The 25730-nt window shown below is 37.9% G+C and overlaps 1 protein-coding gene across 3 annotated transcripts in view; it reads left to right on the top strand.

Annotated features, from left to right (window-relative positions):
* The window catches only part of LOC149921095 (calcitonin gene-related peptide type 1 receptor-like), a 317091-nt gene extending 296118 nt beyond the window's left edge, over positions 1-20973 (top strand). For 2 of the 3 annotated variants that reach the window (XM_090162556.1, XM_090162557.1), the window contains exons 2-18: positions 181-376; positions 3782-3912; positions 4460-4632; positions 5577-5699; positions 5764-5837; positions 5902-6286; positions 6358-6486; positions 6782-6879; positions 6940-7031; positions 15202-15334; positions 15405-15555; positions 16236-16296; positions 17379-17442; positions 17504-17589; positions 17652-17796; positions 19994-20035; positions 20559-20973. In XM_090162556.1, the coding sequence (XP_090018682.1) occupies positions 320-376; positions 3782-3912; positions 4460-4632; positions 5577-5699; positions 5764-5837; positions 5902-6286; positions 6358-6486; positions 6782-6879; positions 6940-7031; positions 15202-15334; positions 15405-15555; positions 16236-16296; positions 17379-17442; positions 17504-17589; positions 17652-17796; positions 19994-20035; positions 20559-20804 (2190 nt within the window). In that variant the 5' untranslated portion in view covers positions 181-319 and the 3' untranslated portion in view covers positions 20805-20973. The remainder of the gene's footprint in view (positions 1-180; positions 377-3781; positions 3913-4459; positions 4633-5576; positions 5700-5763; positions 5838-5901; positions 6287-6357; positions 6487-6781; positions 6880-6939; positions 7032-15201; positions 15335-15404; positions 15556-16235; positions 16297-17378; positions 17443-17503; positions 17590-17651; positions 17797-19993; positions 20036-20558) is intronic. The other variant, XM_090162558.1, reaches the window with a different exon arrangement.
* Positions 20974-25730: the final 4757 nt, after the last annotated feature.

Genomic DNA, 25730 nt, shown 5'->3' with positions numbered 1-25730 from the left:
TATGTTAAACATATTCTGGATTGATATTGAAGGTACTACATCTCGAAAACATTTCACTTTAGAACCATAAATCTTTGGACATTTTTGGTACAGCTTTACCCAAAGAACGCAACTTGTTCGAAACACCTTGGATTTATCTTACATATTACTAATTAATGGTTAAATTTTCTTCTTTTGCAGGTTTTAAAATTTAGATACGGTGAAATAATGGAAAGCTATAGCCAAAAGGAAGGAGTCATATTCGCTGTTCGTTGGTAAAAGGATAGCGGAGAATTTGGAATCAATCGGGTTTCGCCGTTTTTGGAGAGCCACTGTCAAAATGTCACTGAGTGACGGGGCCTTACATATACTCTATCTCTTCATATTTTTAAAGGTGGTAAGTACTTTGATTAATAGAATCAAACTAACCAAAAATAATTACGCAGAATATTCACACAAATTTTATTTGAACTCTACTCTCTTTATGAATGAAATCTTTAACTAAATTATTCGTATCAATTTAATCTAGTTCATCTTGATACGCTTGTGTTACGCAGACTATTTAAGTAGTATTGTGTCATCCTACTTCTTAGGAACAGGGCATACGACCAAACTAGCTTGGGCGATACTAACGAAAAGCCTAAATGTACCTAAGAATGCAAACTGCGCACGTGGATTTTAAATTTCATTTAATAGAAAAGATATTTTCAAGAATAAATTTATTTTAAATTTATATATAATTATAACATTTTTGGGGGGTAAACTTATTTACTGGGTACCCCCTTCTTTCGTTGAGAGGTACCCCTGCCCCCCCCCCCCCTATTCCGCCGTCCCTGCTGCACCGGCTCAAAGGGTATATAATAAAATAACATCAGCTAAGCTAATCGAAATGAATCATTGTTTCTGAAATGTTATTCGATGCAGTATTAAAGCACGCGTAACAATACGTAGAGAGAGTTTTAATTTTTCATTGATCAAAAGTCCTTTCTCAACCCAAAGTAAATATTAAAGTATTCATATTGTTACCATAACTAATCTTTAAGAATAAAACACCGCGAAAATCTAAGCATAGCCATCGATTCGTCAATTTGCTTGACGGCCTTCAGAGATAGATATTAAGGTTAACTGCAGCCAACAAAAATGAGAGCCGTTGCTATGTTAAACAGTTTCTGTTATCGCTACAACATCGATGACGTCATCGATTATAGCCATGTTTAGTTTAATTCATAATGTGAAGGTATTTTCTGAGCTTTTCCCGAAATTTGTCCCAACTTATCTAACCCAAACTTTAAGCAATTTCTAAATGATTTTGTTTTAAAGGAACAAGACCCACCATAAAACTGATTGTTATTAATTTTCCAAAGCTTGTTAATGTGGTTTAAATAGGGTGGTAAATAGAGATTTAGATCTCAGTTTTTTCACAATTAATTTCGAAGCTACGTTGATACTACCCGCAAATTTCATATTCATTGTTTTGTTTACGGTGGCACATGAAATAACCCAATATGAATACCTTCAAAACATTCCTTTATAAAACTAGATTACCTGATGCTTTCACCAATTCATTTAATTCCTGATCTGTTCGTTAATTTTACCAGTTCTTCAAACTGTTTTTATCTATTTTTATCCTGCTTAACCTTAATAGTGAAAACTCAAATCAATCTCATATTTCATTCCAAAATTATTTTACGAGTCATTCTCTCTATTTTCAATACGATTTACAACTATACTGCACCACAGAAGACGTTAAATACCGAAGGGTAAAAAGTTATAAAATCTAATTCAGATTTAGTTGAGTGTATTATTAAATTATAAAGCAGCGCGGGTATGTAGATTATATATTATTTATCAATCAGCTATATCGATATAATTCTACACTATAATCGTAGATAAACGGTAATAGTTAGTGTAAGGAGCTGTTAGCTCGCGTGGCATGAAGGGCTTTCCACCACCACCCTTCTACGCATTGTAACCCGGTCACCTGTTTAAAGGCGTTAAAAGTCGCTATAGGACTTAGGCCTTAGATGGTGCCTTGGTTATTAGCCTAGCTGATTATTTATTACTCTTTACAGGAAATTTCAACAAAAAAATACAAAGGTACATATCTATTTTGTACAGAAGCAAAATATAAATGTGCTTAATAATTTAATAATTTCTTAAAATGTGTACACTTCCTACACTGTTAAAAAAAATTTCTAATTTGAACAAATCGCCGTTCAGAAGGTTGTCCCTGTAACAGAACGCCATTTGGTTCTAATATGAACAAAAAATATTCGTTCGATAAAGAACGATGGTTTATGGTTCAATATTGAACTTAGATGTTCTATATTGAACAAATTTTCTTTGTTCAAATTAGAACGTTTTGCCGTTCGCGGTGGGACGCTTTGTCGTTCGCCGTGGATCATTTTCTCGTTGGCCGCGGAACACTTTGTCGTTCGCGGTAGAACGCGTTGATGTTCGACTTGGAATGCTTTATCGTTATCCAATACAAAGATTACATGAAGTTATTGCTTTCAAAATTATAACTCATGTCACCTGCCGGCGATTCATCATGCTAAATTAATAAAAGTAACCTTACATAACCCATTGCCTACCGAAATGAAAAGCAGGCCTTAAACTAGATTACTAGAATCTAGTTCTAACCTCAACTACAACCATCTTATTAAGCTTAAAATATCTACAATGAAAGTGATATGTGTAAAATAAATAAAGCCTTTTCATAGCGCAAAAGATATTACATTCTATTCTCAGCCGAGAGGCCGAGAACTGGTAACAAACGATTTTATAATTTATTTCTATGCTGAAAACGTCAAACCAAATTGCAGTATATTACGAAATATTTTCTGTAAATTTTAATTCTGGAACTTGCGCAATAACATTTCTGAACGAGTTTCGTCTACCTTGCCAATCGAATAAAAATAAACTGAAAAAAAAACGGTGCGTGTCCTATAAATTCGGACCTTTCACAACCCTTTTTCGTTTTTCACTTCGTTAGGACACGGAGGTTATTTATATCGTTATTTGTGTGAAGTTTATTTTCAATAGGTGGGGTAGTTTCTGAGAAACAGCGTTACAGACCTAACGCCATTTGAGTCGCTAGTGAAGGAGCTACGCTCCAACAATGAAATTGAATCTTCGGCAAATTTCCAAACACACTGTACATACAACTACAAAAACAACTTCATTACAACATGTTCTAACTCACCCTGTAAATAAATTACTACGAGTAATAGTTTAATCAACCAGTACACTAACTTAAAACAACATAATAATGTACGAAAAAACTACCTATAACAAAGCGCACTCTAAACCACTCATTTATTACTTTATGGATGTTATACTTGTTTGTTACTTTTGGCCATACGAAGTTTTCCGCAAAATAGTGTCACACTTATTTGTTACTTTTGGCCATACGAAGTTTTCCGCAAAATAGTGTCACACTTATTTGTTACTTTTGGCCTTACGACATTTTCCGCAAAATAGTGTCACACTTATTTGTTAATTTTGGTCGTACGTTGAAAGTGTCACACTTATATGTTAGTACATTCGTTCTTTTTTGAACGAAATAAAATATCTTGAACACACCGTTCTCTATTACATACCTTCAGAACGCTATCGTTCATTTCTGAACCGACTGTTCTAAGTTGAACGTCTTCTGAACGAATTTTTTAACAGTGTATACAGCTAATAAACGTTCCACCTTTTTGGAGATATCTAGCGTTTGCTATCGCCTGAAGACCAAACGCATAAATAGATTTTGTCTACGAGTAGTCAATAACAAAATTGAATCTCTCCATTACAGAGCAGCTGTCAGACGGCAACGGCGAAAGGATGTCGATATTATAAAGGCCTAGAACTGAAAAGAGAACAGTTTCGAGAAGCGGCTTGCAAAGACTGCTATGTGTGGGCCCCCAAGGACGTGTTTACGGTTAGGTTAGCCAATTTTAACGGACTTGGTTACGTTCAGTAACGCAAATCTGGTTTTTACTTGATGAACGCTTGTCGTTATAATGACGTAGGAAGTTACTGAACGGTGTTATTTCTAGTCAGCGCTGTTTTTAAAGATGGCGGCTATAAATGTTACGGGGCCCGAAAATCAGAGGAAGCGAAAAAGGTTCTTTTCAATATTTAATGAGTTTTTAAATGACGAAATTGTTGTTGCAACCATCATTCTTTTATGAAAAAAGAGAAAATAGCCATAGCAGTAGATGAGGCATTCCAATTAAATGATAGGCCTTTGATCAAACCAGTAGAATTGTTCATTAAAACTACGGTTGTATAATTTCCACTCCTCCCCCAGCTAAGCCGTAAACGTATGTCTATCCTGACGTCAAATCGGAACGCGAAAACTTGTAGAGTAACAAAATGTTGGCATCGATTACTCATCAATGTTTTTGATGAGCGTTACTTAACGTACCCTTAGAGAAATTGTTTATGTTTTAAAAACATCATCGTATTTATGAACTTTTCTTTCGTAAAGATTAAATTTCAGCGGGAATGAGCAACTGGAACCCGAATTTTGGACGAATAAATCGGATCCCTATTACCTTTCTTTTGCAAAGGTGTCGTACGCCGAAAGATGGGCTTCTTGCTGCGACTACGCCACCAGTTGCTGCGACGCTATGATAGCACAGAATGAAGACGACACTGCCGGTAACAGTGATACGCACTCCGAATTATCTACGACATGAACTTAAATACCTTTAAATCCGGGATGCCCAAATATGTAAATGGCGATCTCAAGCGTCAAAATATTCTTAAATCTTGCCATAAAAATAACTAACATTAAAAAGGCAATCTAAGCTTTCGAAATGTTGATTTATTAAATTGAAAGTTTAGGCATCCTTGGTTTAAAGAAGCGTTTCGGTTACTGGCATCTTTCTGCTGTTTAGAAACTGACTGCAGGCGCCAGAAACCTAAACATTTCAGAAAGAGCTATTAAGCAGCGTCTTATCTTTATTAATAAATGTGCGCTTTAGGTGATATCTTCACACCCGCAAATTGCGAGGGGCTAAACAACTCCCGTAATCGATGTACACCCTAACTGTTATGATTACGTAATCTTCTGTAATCTTTTGTACTCATTCGTAATCCCGTAATCCCGTAATCTTCTGTAATCTTTTGTACTCATTCGTAATCCCGTAATTATCTGTAATCACGCGTATTCATTGGAATTATCCCGTACTCAATTACTCATCTGTAACAATTTTTGGGTTGCCTGTGTACTCATCGTAGTTATTCTGTACTCATCGTTATCATGTGTACTCATCGTAATCATGTGTACTCATCTGTACTCATTGCGTAATCATGTGTACTCATCTGTACTCATTGCGTAATCATGTGTACTCATCGGTATTCATTGCGTAATCATGTGCACTCATCTATACTCATTAATGATTAAGTAATCGGTGTACAGGCAAATTCTTACTGGTTAGTCCCTCGGCAAATTGTTTACTGTACTGTATGAGTGATGCTAGTAAGAATTTTGAACTAGCTAAACAAAGTTCAATGCACCGAAACGCTTTTGTATGAAGTACTTTTAATAGTCCAAAGCTTTGACCAAGAGAAACCGTAAATCTATAAGTTGGTCTTGATAGGCTGTCCGATCGTTTGGGACTACTTTGGATGCTGGAATAAAAGTTTTCGAAATAGAGAAAGCGAAATTGAGTGTCCTAATCACTACGAGACGTATTACGTTCAAGAAAAATCACGCTGCAGAAGTAGGAAATCTGACAAAACTAATGTCGCGATATTGATTTATCAACCTGTTTCCCTTCATCACAGGATACGGACGGAGAATGTGTCAAGGTAACGGGACATGGGACGATTTTACCACGAATCTTTGTGATCCCATGGAAGTAAGTAGTCCCTTTTATTTCAGACCAGCTCTAAATAGGATGTTTCCTTTCACGTTATCTACAGTTCCAACGTTACAAGCCCAATAAAGAACTGACGAGGAGCGAGTTCGAAGGAGTATGTCATCGGACGCAACGACAAGTGGAATTGAGCTACGAGGCCTACAAACAGGACACTTGCGCCAATTGCTACAACTTTATGAAAAAGCGCACGACCTATCCGAATAAAACCTTGAATTACGACGGTACCAGAGGCTGCTTGGTCAACCCTCACGACGAAAAGGACATTTTATTTGCCGATGAAGAATTCGATAACAGGAATGGAAACGAAACGGGAGCCCTCGTCAAGTCGTTCTATCCGGAAATGGTCAGTAATTGGATTCAGTGTTGCCAAGACGCCCTCGACTGCTGGCACACTATGGAATTCCAACGTAAACAAGGACCTAAGCCCGGTATATACGGAAAACAAATTCGCGGCAATAAGAACACTATGCTCAACGTCACGCTGCGGTGGTTTTTACAGACGGTTACTGCCCAATGACTTGGGATGCTTGGAGTTGCATTCCGGCCACGGCGCCGGATCAGACGTTCACCAACTTTTGCCCAGACCACACCTATATAAACGTCGATGTGAACAGGCTCAAATGCAAACGTAACTCTCTGAACGGTAACGAGTACTATGAGAACGTCTCTCTAGTTCAAGTAAAAAATAAAAGGTCCACGTATAGGTAAGATGATTAATTAGGGATATATATAAAGCCATAACTCATGGCTAACGCGCGAATCAACCTTCTATGCTCCAGGCATTATATCTAAAAGGTTACAACTAACTCTTAAATGACCAAATAAAATGACCTACTTGAACTAATAAATGCAATGGCCATAGTATTCTTTCCCATTTAAGTTCGCCTCATGATATTAATCGCAATAACAATAACTGCGTAAAGCTAATTACAGTAAATTTTGTCGCTGGGACGGCTACTGGCAAAGGCGCAGCGATCGAGGTGCCGAGTTCACTAATTACGAAGGCTGCTCCCAATCCAAAGTGAGTTCTCCGCTTCCATTTCACTCGTCGGAAGGTTTCTAATCGAGCCCAATATTACAGGTTTCCGGAAAAAGGGTCACTTTCGAAATTTGCATATTGGTCGTCTCAATGGTTACCGTCGCTCCCGCTTTAGTGATTTTAAACATATACAGGTGGGTAAAAACCCAACATTGGTCAAACTTCAATAATTCGTAAGTTCAAGGAAAGGACTAGAGTGACGTAGCAATACGGGGGCGTTAGCTTTTCTTAAGGGTATTTGTTTATTATAGATAGATTCGTAAGTCTAAAAAAATATCAAGCATGCGTTACTTAATTAATAGGTGGTTTCTTTTCGCCAGTTAATTAATTAAAATTTACATTTTATTACTTATATTGCCGAATATTTCTCGTATTTAACATAAATATACCAAAATGTATTGTGTTTTTCGGGTTTACCCAATTTTTTAAATTGGTCCAATTTAGTCGAATTTATCTAAATAAATTTCTATTTTGTTAGTTTAATTAGCAATTATTCACAAATATTTGAAGTTACCTAAATTTACCCTACCTTACTCGCTTTTACCCAACGACGGATTATATAATTAGCGAATAAGTAGATTAGTCCATTATGAAAAGGGATAATAAAGCTAAACCCTAAACAAATTTGAAGAAATTTAAAAACTTACTAATAGGTCGTACCGATACGTCTTCGAGTGAACAAAAAGACGCGAAACTCGGACCAAATACCCAAAAATAGTCTATCTTACCCAAAATTACAAAACGTTTCCCAATAGACCAATGATGAAAGTTGGGGGGCCGAAAATTAACATTTTTACCTGGCAACTCAGCATTTGCATGGAACATCCGTTTCCTTACTTCCGCCTGTATATTTCAATGGCGGTCACGTGGGTCAAAACGTCACAAACAGGATGTTCCGTCCAGAATTCTCACTTAAGCCTCGTCTGCGGCCCCTCTTTTGTTATGGGTCTATTTACATATTTTTTTTTAATTTCTTTGTTTTTTCATAGGGGGGACCCTTGAAATATGTGATTTTCCCATGTTAAATCACATAGAGAAATTTGGATTAAGTGTTGTCAAAAACCTTTTCGGTTGCCATGGCAAAACGAAAGCCCAGCGTAACTTTTCCCTTAGGGAATTTTAAAGTTACGTTAAGGTCTGTGGTGGAATGTCCGGCTTGGGAGAGCTAACTATTTTGGCTTAGAACGGACTGAAAACATTCTAAACTAGCGGTTCTAATTACGCGCAAATGATTGTTTATAATGGGAAAAAATGAGCGACTAAAGACACGAAAATTAGGCTAAATGAAAAACTGAGAATTTAATGAAAAACAATTTATAAAAGGTAAAAATACAAAATGAATTATTCCGAGAAAATAAGGGTTATTTTGAGTACACGCATTCGCGGAGGAGAGTTCTTGATTTTAGATCTTACTCCGATGGCGATTTGTCGCAACTGGTGGTTCTTCCGATTGTTGGGACGTTTCTCAACCTTGAGAAACCCCCCTTTGGCAAACTTTCCATACGCGAGATTTGAGAAACGAGCCGGTCCGAAGCAGCTAGCCGCCTCCCACTGGGGAGAGAGTACCAGTGCCTAAGATTTCCATCATTCGCCTCTAAACCGTGGAAAAACCCCAGTTTCTATTTCTTGGAAAGGCTTACTATAGCGAAAAAGGTCGATCGTCCAAATTACACGTACATATACAGGCAATATAGTAAAAATACAACAAATTCCAAATACAAAATATATAAACATAAAAAATCACAAATACAATTACAATTTCGATATTCAAACAATAACAGATACACTTAATATTCAAATATACAGAAATCAAATTTATTAATAAAAATAAGCCCAAAATCGCTAGGTATCAAAAATCCAAATTTCCACATCCTCCCCCCTCTGGAACATTACATGTTCAAGAAGTTAAGGCTGATTCTAACAAATAGACTAGCTGAATTGGTCTACGAAGACGAGTTCCGTCTGAAAGACGTAACATACACGACCGAGTTAAGTTGTCGCGACCTTTGAAAGTTTCTTCGACTACGGCGGTTTTCCAACAGAGTCTGGGCATTCGTGGTTCTTCAATGAGTACGACGTCGCTTGGTTCGATGGCTTTAGTAGGTATGCATTTCGTTCGATGATGGGCGGACCTCAATTCCAGTAAATAATCCGTTTTCCATCTTTGCCAGAATCTCTCATTGAGTTGCTGTCTGTATTTCCATCGCTTAGTTAATTCGGCCTGAGTCGATTGCATGCCTTCGTCTCGCTTGTAGCTTCTGGATGGTAAGGCTGTTAACCTTACGCCAACGAGGAAGTGTGACGGACTTAAAGGTATAGGTTCGCCGGCATCTTGATAGACAAATGATATTGGCCGGGAGTTAATGGCGGCTTCTGCTTCCGTGAGTGCTGTTTCGAGTTCCTCGTGTGAAAGCCTCGCTTGGCCTAGGGTTTTTCGAATTGCGTTCTTCACGGAGCGTACAAGGCGCTCCCAAAAGCCGCCCCACCAGGCAGCGCGATCGGCAATGTATTGCCAAGAGATTTGAAGCTCTCCAAAGTAGTTGGTCACGTCAGGATTCGAAAGACATTTTAGTAGCTGTTTCAACTCCGCTTCGGCCTTCTTGAAGGTTTTAGCATTGTCAGAGAAGATTTTCTTCACAATGCCACGACGTGCCACGAACCGGCGAAAAGCGAGAAGAAAATTCCCAGCAGTCATATCACTGACTAATTCGAGGTGAATGGAACGAGTCGTGGCGCAAGTAAAGAGCGCTATGTAGCATTTCTGCCCATTTTTGTTGTATAAGGGGCCGGCGAAATCGAGACCGGTGACCGAGAAAGGAGGAGCCGGATTAGAGCGATCTTGCGGAAGTGGCGCCATGTGGGTGTTTGATGGTTTGGCGAGAAATTTACGACAAACGCAACATTGATTGACAACCCTTTTGACTAATTGGCGGCCTTTAATTATCCAAAACCCTTCCCTGATTTGAACGAGGGTTTCATTGACTCCACCGTGCATTACGCGTGTATGGTTGTAGTGCGCTATAAGTTTTGATAAAGGATGTGTCGAGGATAATATCCACGGGTGTTTCTCCTTGTACGATAATTGCGCGTTATCGAGTCTCCCTCCAACGCAGAGTAAGCTGTTTTCGTCTAGTCTTGGGTGTAAAGTCGCGAGTTTCGAATTTGCAGAAATTTGCTCGCCTTGACGTAATTTACTGATTTCGTTTGAGAAGCTTTCTTGTTGCGCGTGACTGATCCAAAATGATTCTGCTTGCCATATTTCTTCCGCTGTTAAATGACCGACGTTTCGGTTTCCCTTGTTTCTGGTATTGTTGATAAACCGTTTGATCCAAGCTGTCCTCCGATACAACCTAGTCAACGAGCTGAACTTGGTGATGTCTAATGGCGCCTCGCTTGCGGGCTGCGTGCACGTCACCGCTTGCATAAGTGGGTAGTTGAAGATGGCTCTCAGTTCTTGTGATTCTTCGTCGGTTAACTCTCTCGATTCCGTACGGGGCGGACTTATTTGATCATGTGTTAGCCATGATGGACCGTTCCACCAGAGCGAATTCGATTCCAGGTCCCTGAGGCTTCGGCCTCGCGTTGGCAGGTCGGCAGGGTTGTGCTTACCCTTGCAGTGAAACCAAGTTTGCGGATCACTTTTCGATTGAATCTCTCGCACACGGTTGGATACGAATGGCTTCCATTGTAGGGCGGAGCTTTGAATCCAGTGTAGAGCGATTTGCGAGTCGGTCCAAAAAAAAATCTTCTTCGGTGGATCTGTTAATGTCTTGATTATTGTTGCAGACAATCTTGTTCCGAGAAGAGCACCCGTCAGTTCGAGGCGGGGCAGCGTGAGCTTTTTCAGAGGAGCCAGCCTGGCCTTGGACGCCACTAATGTCGTTCGAATGGTTTTGTCGGCGGATTGATATCTGACGTATGACACTGCGGAGTAACCTCTTTCGCTAGCGTCTACGAAGGTGTGAAGTTCCGTTTTGTTGATTTCATTGTGATCTACTCCGTTGTAATAGTATCTAGGTATTTCTATTTTGTGCAGGTCTTGTAGTTCTTCGCACCACGAATCAAATTGTTCGGCCATGTCAGGCGGTAGCGGAGAATCCCATTTCAGTCCTCGTTCCCATGATGCCTGAAAGAGAAACTTGGCCTTTACGACGAAGGGAGATATCAATCCCAAAGGATCAAATATCCTGGCTACGACCTTGATTATCCATCGTTTTGTGCTTTTCTTGCCAATCAAGTATTTTATGAGCGCTTCAGCCTCGAAGCGAAATGAGTCGCTTTCCTTGTTCCACGGAACTCCGAGGACCTTGACTTGGCTGGAATCGGGGGTTGTTTCTGGATTACCCCAAAGACGTCTTAGTTCGGGCGAGTTACTGTGCCATTTCCTCAGGTTCATTCCCGCGTCGTTCATGATCTTCACCGATCTATTCGTTATTTCGAATGCCTCAGGTGGTGATTTTGCTCCTGAGGCTAGATCATCGACGTAGAGACTCTTGTCGATTAGTGTGGTGATGGATGGTTCTGTGGCTTCATAATTTTTCAGGTGGTGGCGGATCGTTGCTGCTAATAGATAGGGACTGGATGTGATCCCGAATGGTACTCGGGTCATTCTGTAAGTATTGAAGTTGTCTTTTGGCTGGCTGATGTCTACCCAGAGAAATCCTAGTGCGTCTCTGTCCTTGGCCGCAATCGAGATTTGCAAGAATGCCTTCTCGATATCTCCGATGAAGGCTACTTCGCTTTCTCGGAATCTTAGGAGAACTTCTGTTAGTTCTGGGTTCAGATTTATTCCAGTTTCCAAGCAGTCGTTGAGGGATGGCAAGCCTTCTGCGTGCGAGGAACCATCTTGTACTATCCGTAATTTGGTAGTTTCACTTTCCCGCGTGACGCCGTGGTGTGGGAGGTAATAAAGTGGGCTCCCGTCGATATCTGGAGCTTCTTCGGCGATTCCCAGTTGGAGTTGTTCTTGAATGATGCCGTCGTATTGTTTCAGAAGGTCGGGATTAGCTCTTAACTTTCGAAGGAGTGATTCGGCTCTTTTCGTTGCGATAGCGTAGTTGTTGCCTAGACGATCTTGATTCGGCTTCCACGGAAGTGAAACCTCGTATCTTCCATCTTGAAATTTTATGTTTTTCTCGAACTCCTCTAAAGACTGTGTCTTGGTTTCCGATTCATTCTGACTATCTAAAATTCCGATTGAGTCTAGCTCCCAGAATGCTCTCAGCTGATCCGATAGTGATTGTTCCTCGCAAACAGCTTGCATTACCGTGACGGTGTTGATACTGGCTTGAGAGTATTCGGCGGATGTTGCTCCGTGAGCGACCCACCCGAGGACGGTCTCTAGTAGAACGAGCGTGTCCGAGAGTCTTTCCATTTTTCCGGTGGATATCTTCCAGTAGAATTCTGTGCCAATTAGTAGGTCTAGCTGAGAACTGGTGTTTTCGATTCCATCGATTATGGGACCGTCCGCCATAGGCAGTTCACGGTTTCCCATTTCCTTGACGAAAAAATGGCTCCGGTTATGTCGGGCGTTTCTAAAGCCTGAATGACGATCCGTTTTCTGGGGTCGTGTAGACTTCGAATCTCTAACTGAACCCTTCTGCGTTTGACCTTGATTGGGCGCGCTTCTGCGAATACGAAAACTTCCAACTCCTCTTCGCCGATAACTGGAAGTCGAAGCTGTCTCGATATTTTCTCCTTAATGAAGGTACGGTGCGCTCCGGCGTCCAAGAGGCAGCGTATTCGGACTGCATCTCCGTTGTCTCGGCTACTGGCTAAGGCTAATGCGGTCTGGAGTAGGACCGCCCCCTTTTTGGCTACAGATGTCATTTGAACCCCAACGCTTAGCTTATTCTTCTCAGGCTCCGCTCCGGGTTTACTGACGTCTCGCAGTTTCGAATTTACATGGTCTTTGGCTTCTTCCGAATCGCAGACCACTGAGTGGTGACTTTGGCCGCAGAATTTGCAGAATCGTCGTGACCGTAGATTGCAACGCTTGGCCGAATGATTCGTTTTGAGGCAGATGAAGCAACATCTCCTTTTTAGGGCGATATCCCTTCTTTCAGTGGTTGAGAATTTGTCGCATTCCATCGGTCCGTGTGCGGGGTTATCACAGAAAATGCATACCTTTTCCTTAATGCCGACATTGAGGGCCGCCGCTGACGGTATATTTGAATTGGTCTTTTGGCCGCGGTTCTCTTGGCGTGGAAAAAATTGTTGTTTTTCACGCGCATTGGGTTTGCGATCGAGATCTTGTTTGTCTTGGCGGCGTACACTATAGGCGCGTTCGCGACAAGCTAATTCGTCTCTTAGAAATGGAAGTAATTTTTCTACACTAATTTCTGAACTTGCTTTATTTTCTCTACTAAACGCGAGCGCTATTTCGGTGGGGAGGAGGCCGAAAACTAAATGACCGAGCAAGCTGTCGTATGACTTACAATCTACCCCTAGCGATTTTAGGCTTCTTATTTCAATTTCGCATGTATCGTAAAGGTTTCGTAAATTAGTTACATCATTGGCGTTTTTTATCGCGGTCAATTTAAAGAAATTGTTTAAATGCGCACTAACTACAATGTCCTTACGTCCATATCGTTCTTTTAGAATGCTAATTGCTAAATCGTAATTGGCTTGAGTCGGAGCCAAACCCGCTATGGACTTCGCTGCCTGTCCTTCTAAGTAGGATTTAAGGTAATGGAACTTATCTGCGTCGCTGAGTGAGCTGCGATGAATTGATCCCTCGAAGTGACTCCAAAATTGTTGCCATTCGCTGATGCTTCCGCAAAACTTCTTTATTTCGAGTTTTGGTAGTCTCACGTGTTGCGTTTGGTGACTGATGACTCTCAATTCGTCACCTCCTGAACCGTCACCTTGCTGGAAAACGGGGGACGAATTGCTTCCTCCGTTCCGGTTGATTGTGTTCACTAGTGGTGCAGTCCTTGCTAGTGATCGCTCCGCTTTATCCACAATTACTAAGTAGTTAGAGTGATAATCGTAGGCTGCATCCGCGTCCTTTTCGTACTCCGGGCCTTCTAGAATGTCTCCGATGGCTTCATCGAAAGTGAGAAGTTGAGTTTCACGAGGCCTTAATTGAGCTAGGGCGTTGCGTATCTCTGCCAGTCTTGGTGAAGCGTTTTCCAACTCGCTTTTAAGGGAGTTCAGCGACCGAGTGATGTGAGATTTCAAAGTTCCACGTTTCTTGACTAAATTCCTCAGAGTCGGATTCACATTTGTTAGGGCGGGATCTATTATCTGAACGGCTTGATGCGTTGGATCCTGAGGTGTTGTTCCTTCGGCCATTTTCGCTGATCTTGGTCACAGTACGTCCGATAAACAACTTGATTATACGCGTAGTCCCGGGTTTCGGCACCAAATTGTGTGGTGGAATGTCCGGCTTGGGAGAGCTAACTATTTTGGCTTAGAACGGACTGAAAACATTCTAAACTAGCGGTTCTAATTACGCGCAAATGATTGTTTATAATGGGAAAAAATGAGCGACTAAAGACACGAAAATTAGGCTAAATGAAAAACTGAGAATTTAATGAAAAACAATTTATAAAAGGTAAAAATACAAAATGAATTATTCCGAGAAAATAAGGGTTATTTTGAGTACACGCATTCGCGGAGAAGAGTTCTTGATTTTAGATCTTACTCCGATGGCGATTTGTCGCAACTGGTGGTTCTTCCGATTGTTGGGACGTTTCTCAACCTTGAGAAACCCCCCTTTGGCAAACTTTCCATACGCGAGATTTGAGAAACGAGCCGGTCCGAAGCAGCTAGCCGCCTCCCACTGGGGAGAGAGTACCAGTGCCTAAGATTTCCATCATTCGCCTCTAAACCGTGGAAAAACCCCAGTTTCTATTTCTTGGAAAGGCTTACTATAGCGAAAAAGGTCGATCGTCCAAATTACACGTACATATACAGGCAATATAGTAAAAATACAACAAATTCCAAATACAAAATATATAAACATAAAAAATCACAAATACAATTACAATTTCGATATTCAAACAATAACAGATACACTTAATATTCAAATATACAGAAATCAAATTTATTAATAAAAATAAGCCCAAAATCGCTAGGTATCAAAAATCCAAATTTCAACAAGGTCTACTAATTCACCGAGTTTAAGCAAAATCGGTGGGTTACATCTCGGGTCGTCTCCATGTTAGTGTTATTACAAAGGCGTACACATTTCATTTTTATATTTTGTTATACAAATTATCCCATTTATTCAACTAGTTGGCGCTTTCCAGCTAGATATTTAAAACGTTGATGATAATAGCGTTTCGTTTTCTTTCGCAGATCGCTTCGAATAAATCGCATAAAAATGCACGTTCAGCTTTTATTGACTCTGTTCTTGTACTGCTTCACCGCTGCCATTTTAAAAGGGACAGTCACGTTGCCCGCCACCGAGAAAGACACCGTCAACAACGGAGTAATATTCCAAACCCACGCGTCCTACGAATCGCCATAAACTCTTAATACGTTCACCCCAAATCTCGTAGGCGCCCTGCAAAATCCTAGTGGTTCTCTCCAGATATTTCCGACTGAGCAGTTACATTTGGATGTTCTGCGAAGGATTCTACCTTCATCGACAAATCGCCTCCGCTTTTTCCGAACAGAGAAAGTTTTGGCATTTTTACGCCGCCGGATGGGGTAATTAACGAAAACTCGCTTTCATCATAAGTAGCGTAATAAACATCTGTATGATACTGAACGATTTCGGTTTATGTTAGTCGGTCGCGGAGTGATATAGTAATCGGAATTTTAAGAGGAAACTCGTCATACTTCGATCTATGTTGGTAAAATTGCTACCAGGCAAGTTATTTTCAATTTCATAATAACCATAGTAGAATGTATGTTAAAAGTCAATAATTTATCAATATTTTGTCCAAATGAACGTTATTTTTATTTTGGAAAAGAGTTTCAATTTTCAATAAGCCCCGTTATCTGACACTTCCAAAGTAATAGGTCGCTGAGATTTATCAGCTTTAAGACCAGTTCACACTATACAATTAATTGGGCCACTTAATTGAAACCAACTAATTGTAAGCAAGAAAATTGAACAGTTTGAACAGAATAATTACCATTGTTCCAACTTTTTCTGTTCGCAATGTTCAATTTTCTTGCTTACAATTAGTTGTCTTCAATTAAGTGGCCCAATTAATTGTATAGTGTGAACTGGGCTTAAAGCTTTAGTCTCATATTGATATTTATGCTCATTGGCTATAATTTCAAAAATCAACATCGGGGATATAGGAATATCATACTTTTGTTACTTATGCAACAATTGACTGTCAAAAAATTAACTCTTTTATTTGGTGATGTGTGTTTAGGATTTCCCTTGCTGTTGACAACAGTCTACGCCATCGTTCGAAAGGTCAAACACGATGAAAAGTAAATATAAATCAATCATTATTGGCAGTCACCTAGCGGCAAGATCCAGAAGTTTATTAAGCAATTAAATTTTCGTCTAATAAGCATACACTTTGGGGTTTAAAAATGGAAATGTTTTGGCTTAAAAGAGGAAAATCCAGCATGTATTCAACTTCACGCGCTGGCCGCTTGTGGTTCTGTGTATATTCAAAAGGCATATTGGCTGAGCGAGCAAAATTCCTATTCAACAAGCTATAAAATCACTTCGTCTGCTAGAAAGTAGACCAAAAGCTCCTGGCGCGATAACGGCGGTAATATTTATCAAATTCATAAAATATTTGCCGGGTTAGCTGGTCATATACTGTCAGGAGCTAAATTTAAATCCGAAACCATTTTAAAAAATGGTAAATGTTATATAATAATTAGAGTAAATTTTCGCCAATATGGTTGAAATTCTACGGCATCACGTAATACATAGTTTGCATCCCTACCTCATCAATGACACAGTTGCAAGTATAGATATATGCACAAAGAATAAATATGTAATTTGAGAAAGAATGAACCGTGCAATAACTCCATTTTGCTGATGTAGATTTCTTACTAATATGCGATGGTTAACAGTTTCAATCGTCTTTTTGCGGATTTTAATTATTTTATAATGATTAAGAATTTAGTTTCATACTCAAGGTAATTGTGAAAGGGATCACCGCAAAGGCCTAATTTGATAAAGTTTGCCAACTTTGGTTCGTTGATATTCCCGTTGTAATTTGATATTTTATTTCAATAACCCGGTTTTAAAATCTTATCTGGTTTTGTTTAGGGAACATAACGATATTAATTTAAAAGAATTTAAAGCATAAATCCATAATTTTCGTACTTTTGGTCGCTTCGATGAGATGACCAACAAAATGGCAACCTATTTGGTAGCTACGCGCGAAATGGCTGGAATTTTTTAACTCCCCTCCCGGTTTGCATGGCGACCATAGGGCCCTCCCTTAGGTGCAAACTATGTATAGGAAGTGTCACTACGTTTCGCTCGGCCCCATTGTTGCACAGCGGTTTCAAATACATCCTAGATTCTGAATTGAATTCGTATTAAACAGTTGCTGGTTGCTCCCAGAAAAGATTGATTTTATTCTGAACGTTCCATCTATTCTCTTCTTGGTGGTAAGTTTATTTTCACTTACGAAGAAAGGCTAGCACATCACCCTATTATTTCAAACTGCAGATCAATTTGATTTTTCTGGGTCATATTGTGTACATTCTAGTCACTAGACTGCGGTCCGTGCAATCCAACGAGCCTGGCCATTTCAGGTATAAATTCGTCAATACTGTCCGTATAAAAACGATAAAATGATGGTAACGCTTCTATTTAGAAAAGCCGTGCGGGCGACCCTGGTGCTAATTCCAATCTTCGGAGTTCACTTCTTTTTCGTGCTCTACTCTCCCACAGATAAAAACAGCGCCTGCCTAACCAGTGAAGTAATCGACTATATGGCCTCCATCGTCGACGGATTACAGGTAAGTTCATTTTCGCTTAGCGTAGAGCATTCTGGCGAACAATTTAGAGATAATTCTAGAAAAAGAAGTTTTTAATAAAATTAATGCAGAAATTAGGCATAGCGGGAATGTTTCCGGTTCACGGCTCACAGTCGCAACGTCTCTGCCCTACTGAAAACTAGGTTACAAATTCGCTAGGAAATAATAAAACCAATAGGAGTTACTATTTAGATAGGGTTCCAAAGGACATAAATGATGCAGCGGCGAGCACCGACGCCAAAAATATAGACTTGAATCTTCGTATCATCTGATATAAAATTGTGATATTTTTCTCGCGTTTGAAAAGCGCCACGCTTACGAGCAAAATCGCCGCTACCATGAGCTGAGCGCCGACTTTTAAATTTTTCGTAAAGCTTAGTTTCCACTAGCACACATCATTATTTATACAGGGTGTTTCAAAAGATTATGCAAAATGATTAAGGAGTTGTTGGCGGTGAGTTGAGAATTATGCCTGTTTTCTCCCATTTCCCTACGGAGAATTAAAAGAGTGCCAGAGAGCTTCAACGTGTGGCCGAATAGCCCCTGGAAGTAGGCTGCAACAAGCGCAAAACCAAGCAGCAGGGACTTTAAATACTGTTTAAGATTACGTTTTAACGCTGGTAACCTGGATTTGCTAACAAAGTCATTATTTCCCTGCTGCTTGGTTTTGTGCTTGTTGCAGCCTACTTCCAAGGGCTAGTAGGCCACACTTAGAAGCTCTCTGGCGCTCTTTTCACTCATCGTAGGAAAATGGGGAAAAAACATGCAAACTTCTTAACTCACCCCCTACAACTCCTTAAAATTTTTGCATAACCCTTTGAAACACCCTGTATTTTACGCGCTTATAAACCTTTGAATATGGCAAAGTTGAATGCCGATCCGCGGGTTAGCAGAAACTAATTACTTCAGTCTTATAATGTTTTTGCGTCAACGCTGGCTATGACGTCAGTTTTTTGGCTTTTAAAAAAATTCCCGGTAGAAAATATTGGATTTTTTCAATTTTATTTCAATTCCTACTTGATTTACTTATTTTAGTTACATTAATGTGGATTTCAAAATTGATTCTTTGATTAACTGAGCGACAGGCAGGTCACTATCATGATTATTAGGAGTCTCTCAAAACATTGTATTATGTTAAAACGATTAAATAGATTGTATTATGAATACATTTTTAATTAAAGGTAAAATAGCAAATTGTGATTGAAATAATTAATTGATGATTAAAATAATTAATTGATGATTAAAATAATTCAATCGTGATTAAAATAACTAAATAATGATTGAAATAACTAAATAATGATTGAAATAACTAAAAAATGATTGAAATAACTAAATAATGATTGAAATAACTAAATAATGATTTAAATAACTAAATAATGATTGAAATAACTAAATAATGATTGAAATAACTAAATAATGATTGAAATAATAAAAGCATGATTTTACTGATTTCATCTTGATTACAATCTTATTTCGTATTTAAAGTTAAAAACATGATAAAAATAATTAAATCATAATTAAAATAATTAAATCATGTTAAAAATAATTAAATCATAATTAAAATGATTAAATCATGATTAAAATAAATAAATAATGATCAAAATAATTAAATCATGATTAATATAATAAAATCGTGATTAAAATAATCAAATCGCGATTAAAATAATTAAATAATGGTTAAATACACTAAATTATGATTAAAGCATGTTTGTTATGATTTAATCGTGATTAAAATGTTTTTCGTGATTAAAATTATGATATATTTAATACATTTTGAATATTTTATTACTTATTAATAGGTCGTGATGGATATGGTTTAATCGAGATTGAAATTATATCATGATTAATATTAATAAATATTGTTTGAAAATATTTAATGGTGATTAATAAGATTAATTCGTAATTACACTTTTAATCATTTAATCATGATTAGTAGGCGTCCTAAAGCATAGTGACCTACCCTCGACCCGGAGGCAAATGATTTTTCACATCAACGCTCACAACAATTTTTAAAATACAGCGTATTTGGGTGGCGGATCAAAACCCAGCAGCTAAGTAAATTTTGTGGGTTGTTCGCTAGGAGACTCTGCTGTAATTTAAATGGATAATTAAAAATTTGTTTACTGATGTTCAACTATTTATTTATATATTATATTATATTATTTTATTTTATGCGCAGGGAATTTCAGTTGCCTTTGTCTACTGCTATCTCAACAATGAGGTAAATACACTTTTCAATCAGTTTTTTAGCCTTTAGTGGGTTATAGGTGTTAATTCTAGTGAAATGGTTAGAGCCCTCAAGATGGTTGAGCGATGATATTGTGAGAAAATTGTTTTATTTGTTCCGCGTATTTAATTTATGATTTTTTGCGCTCTACGTAATCACTTAATCAAAACAGGAGATTTTCGATAAATCGAATCAGATGGAAATGCGCGTTTTAACCGACCAAAATTGTAATACTTAGAAAATTACCTGTACTACAAAATCAGTTGATAATCATAAATAAAGGTAATATGTTTACCTATTTTCGTTAACTCGAAAAGACTAATATTAAAATTTTGCAAATGTACGAAATAATTATCGCTAAACCTTGACAATGAAAAATAGCCAAGATTCAAAACGTTGCTCATCTAAACGATTTTTGAAAAGTGTAGATTGACCCTCGTCATAATAACGAAGTCCACTCTCATCCTAGGGATATTCAGGGTTTTACTTTATTTATCTAATTCACTTTGTCAAACAGGTATTAAATGTTCTGAAAAACGACTACCACCGTTACAAGTCGTCCAGGTGGAATAGTCAAGGAAATCAAAGACTCGGCCGAGGAGGTCGGTGGTCGCTTTCAACTCAAGTATCGGCTGTTCACGAGCCTCATTCGACACTCCACAACGACAGCAACGGCCCAGCGGTTGGCCTTTCGCATATAAACGTACCGACTCAACAACCTCTTCCGAAAACTAATGGGACTATACCCGTTACGGAACTATAGACTGGAGAATACCCCAAAGATGAAGATGTGTATAAATGTATGATAACATAACATAAAATATCTTGCGTGTGATCCTCGAGTGAAAATAACGCTTATCAAGCGATACGTCAAAAATGTGTTCATTATAAAGTTTTACGAAATGGATTAATGCAATAAAGGAGTAAATATGTAAAGAGTGGTTTTATGAACTTATTTAAACGCGTCATCGCGTTAGTTAATGTTAGTGGAATTGCACTATCTCAAAACAGTGGAACCAAATCAGGCCGTTTTAAAAATATCGATTAACCTGTAAGCGGATTTTCAAAATAGCGATTATCAGCTAGTTTTCAAATTACAGTAGGTTTTCAGAAAACTGGTTATCATATCAGCAAGTTTTGAGAAAACAGGTTATTATAACAGTAGGTTTTGAGAAAACAGGTTATCATATCAGCAGGTTTTGAGAAAACAGGTTATCATAACAGTAGGTTTTCAGAAAACAAGATATTTTATCAACAGGTTTTCAGAAAACAGGTTATTTTATCAACAGGTTTTCAGAAATATGGTTATCATGTCAGCGGGTTTTCAAATTAGCTCTTAATGATTCACGTCAAAGGGTTTTCCAAATAGCTTTCAATTACCTGGGGCAAAGAAAGCGTGGAGTTCAATAAATGCGACTTTTCTTTAGAGTTGAAGAAGCAACGTTCTTTAGTGATATTTCTGATGATGGGTGGAAGTTCTTTTGGCCATTGTTAGTATTCTCTTATCGTTGAGTTCCTTATTCCGATTAAATTGCGGCTGTCAAAGTTTCTGGAATATCATTTTACCTCTTACAACATACGGTGACAGTATTCCAATATGGTCATTGATCTTGGCAACAGTACTTAGAACATGTCTCTTCATGGCTCGAGCGTCTTGAAGTTCAGTTAGGTCGAAGGAAAATGTGTCGGCTTGTGTATTCCAAATTTTCAGACTATTTGTGGTATTAACTTCATCTGTGCCCATTTCCACTTCCCACTTTTGCCTGAACTCCGTTGAGTTGTAAGTCCATTTCCTAAGGTTCATTTTCGAGGCTTTAAGGATTCTGGATGCTGATTTTGACTTCCGATAGACTTGTTTGACGTCATCTGATCCGCTACAGTAATCGTCAACTTATACATCTTCGTCTAATAACTTGACGGCTTCTTGGTCGGTTTCACGACACTTTCGATGTGTAGCTATATGACCGTGGAAAGAAGAAACAGACTAGAAGTTATTGCAAAGGAAACCCTAGCCATGCAGAGTATTTGAAATTGATCTACTTGAATATGTCCATTTCTTTCTTGTACCCACAATTATCTCAATTAATTCTTGTCTTCATCCGCTATTCCATTCTGAAGAAAGTCCTTGTCAATATCCGCAATGACAGCGTAATACCACGGTGAAAAAATTCGGATTCTGATTTGGTCCGCTAAGTAGAAAGGTTGTTAAGACTTGGACATCCCTTTGTATGAGCTGAAGCGTCGAAAACAACCCTGAGCTTAGTCGTTTGGCTGATGTCCTGGCGAACGGGTTGATGAGCAACAAAGTACGTACCACTGGGTTTTTCATTAGGATTGTCCACTTTCTCGGACACCCCCAATCGGAACTGGTCTTCTATGACGGCCTTGTTATCTTGTTACAAGATGGGATTGCGTTTGAATACCTGAATCAATTTCGTCATGCGTACGGTAGCCGTTGGTAGGTTATTTGGTAGTTGTGACCTTGAAACTTTCCAGGGGAGCTTGACTATATATCTTCCCCCAACGAACATGGTCTCCTTCTTGAATTTTTGATTACTGCGTGGTCCGAGGAATCCTCTTCGGACACATCTCGGCTTCCCAATTATTCCAAGTCCCTGAAATATTTCAACGAAATTTGAAACTTCGATTTCGCTGACGGCAACTGACGTGACTGAAATGCTACAGTGATTGGACAGGAGCCAGTTGGTCGTTGAATGGCCCATCCCAACATAGTTTTGACAGTGACTAGTGATCTAGAAATTTTTAGATATTTCCGTCAGCTATTTCGTAATACAAATCTGCTCCAATTAGCACTGCTGGTCATGATCGGAACTTGAGTACAGACTTCGCTTGCACTTGGATATCTCTGGATCTAACGAACATCTCGACTTCTTCCGCAATTGACTAATGTGATAGCTTAACACAGGAATGGTACTTCAGCTGCAGTGATTGTGACTGATTTGTTTGGCATCATATCGTTTTGAATGTTAAGACGTGCAAGCCTCCTCCTGGCAGTAGTAGGTTTTTCATTTCCAAACTTACCTATTTGAACGACTTGTTCCCTAACAATCGGAACTTTTAGTTTGCGTGAATATGATTCTTGGATAAAGGACGCTTGGCTGCCATTATCCAGTAGGCAGCGGAAAATTTCAATTTGCTAGGACTTCTCTGGACTTCTGATAAGCGCTTTGGCTGCCTGTAGAAATACGGAAATAGTCCCCACTCCAATGGATTTCACGACGGTTTCGTCAGGAGGCTTTGAGTGATCTTCGTTAGTTGAGGATTCCTTATGAGACCGATTTTTGTTACAAGTGGAAGGGTTGTATTTACCTTTACAAATTTTAAAGGGGTTAAAACCGTAGTAACAATTGTAGCTCTTATGTATGGTAGACGTTTTCACTAGGTGTCGCTTTTTTTCTAATGTTTAGTTGGAACAATCAACGTAGCGTGCGTACCTGATTTACGAAAAATGCAATAAACCTTTCAGCGTGTTATGTTTGTGGCCAAAGGTGAAGCGCTAAACCATGAGGGGGAAAGGGTGCCACGGAAATTATCCCATGGGAAAAAGGGGTTGGGGGGCGTACTGGGGTGGAGTGCCTCGAAACACACAATTAGCTGAGGGCCCGCCTGTAAAGCGGGCTTCTCGTCTAGTACAATACTGAAGTTCGCCACAATCCTAAACACGCCAGAAATCGTTCGTCGTGTTCTAGAATCTTTCCGAAGACTCGTCCATTGGGGGCCATATTTTGAACAAGTTTGAATTTAAAAAAACTAAGAATAAAATATATATTAAATTAAACTTAAGAATAAAATAAATATTAAATAATTATTAAGAATAAAATAAATATTAAATTAAAATTAAGAATAAAATATATATTAAATTAAACTTAAGAATAAAATAAATATTAAATAATTATTAAGAATAAAATAAATATTAAATTAAAATTAAGAATAAACAAATATTAAATTAAAATAAAGAATAAAATAAATATTAAATTAAAATTAAGAATAAAATAAATAATAAATTAAAATTAGGAATAAAATAAATATAAAATTAAAATTAAAATTAAGAATAAAACAAATATTAAATTAAAATTCAGAATAAAATAAATATTAAATTAAAATTAAAAATAAAACAAATATTAAATTAAAATTAAGAATAAAATAAATATTAACTTAAAATTAAGAATAAAATAAATACTAAATTAAAATTAAGAACAAAATAAATATTAAATTAAAATTAACAATAAAATAAATATTAAATTAAAATTAAGAATAATATATATATAAATTAAAATTAAGAATAAAATAAATAATAAATTTAAATTAAGAATAAAATAAATATTAAATTAAAATTAACAATAAAATAAATATTAAATTAAAATTAAGAATAAAATATATATATAAATTAAAATTAAGAATAAAATAAATAATAAATTAAAATTAAGAATAAAATAAATATTTAATTAAAATTAAAAAATAAATTAATATTTAAATATAACTCCTGTGCTTTTTATCGCCAATGCAGATGATGACGTCTGCGTTGGAAAGCCTTTTGGCAGTACATTCTTTTTCGCGCCTTTATTTAACCCCTCTTACTTGCCTCCCGCTCGTCGGCCATTGCCTCTGCCCTCAGCGGGGAGTCTACCATCCACTCTTTGGGTATCCGTTATGCAGGATGAGGCTGAGAGGGGAAAACGAAACATGAACGCGCCCTGGAAAATACCGCGAAAAAGAGTGTAAATGTAGAATATTTTGGAAAACGGAACTTTTGAGGCCAACAGGACACCAGTACAGGCGGAATTCAGTCAATTCCGCTTCATACTCTCCGTCTACATCAAACACCTGTATCTGTTCAATTCTGTTGTGTGTTTGGATTATTTTATCGAAAAAATACATAACCGGTGTTTGTATGGTAGTAAAGCAAGCACTGATTCTTTGATTTATTTTTTAATAAAAATCAAAATTATTTATCTTCTCTATCGTTTTCTGAGGTAAGTAATTAAGTTCAAAAGTTCACGGAATCGTTTGAAACATTGTGGTCCAATTTCTGGCAGTTTCTCCCCTTCCGCCACCTAATGCAGATACATCTTCTACCTTCACAATTCACTTGTTATTTTAAACATCAAACGATTCTATGGCTCTTCATTATCGTTTATAAGTTTATTAAACATCATTCACAAAAAATTATTTATCATTTAGTCTAATTTCATTGCGTATAATCTTTTTTAAGTGATAATAATTTTTATTTTAAGGCGCATGTATCAAATATAAAAATTTTACTCAATGATTAAGGCTCTAAACTATTGCGTAAGAATTCTGGCTACCCTCGTAAACTGCGTATATCAGGAAAACTAATATGCAAAACAGAGCAATATAGTTATATATTAATACGCATATACAGGGTGTATTTATGCTCGAAAAAGTGATTTTTTTCAAACACTATGTTATCTTGAAGGTTGAAATTTCTACAGTACATTATACGTGCCGGGGGACACTTTCTACCAAAATACCATCTAAATTGAAAAATATTTTTGAAAATTTAAATTGTAACCGCTAGGTGCTATAAGGAAATTGTCAATGAGAAAATTGAAGAGCGTCACCGAAAACGTAAAAATTGCGTTGGCACGAAAAATAGACGTATTTTTCACTGACAAAATACGACTTGAAAAAGTGACAAGCTGGGCAA

This window comes from Leiobunum rupestre, chromosome 11 (genome assembly GCF_980474605.1).
Source record: "Leiobunum rupestre chromosome 11, qqLeiRupe1.1.hap1, whole genome shotgun sequence".
In the NCBI taxonomy this organism is placed as follows: domain Eukaryota; kingdom Metazoa; phylum Arthropoda; class Arachnida; order Opiliones; family Sclerosomatidae; genus Leiobunum; species Leiobunum rupestre.
Note: the sequence above shows the minus strand (reverse complement) of the source record. Positions and strands in the feature narration are given on the sequence as shown.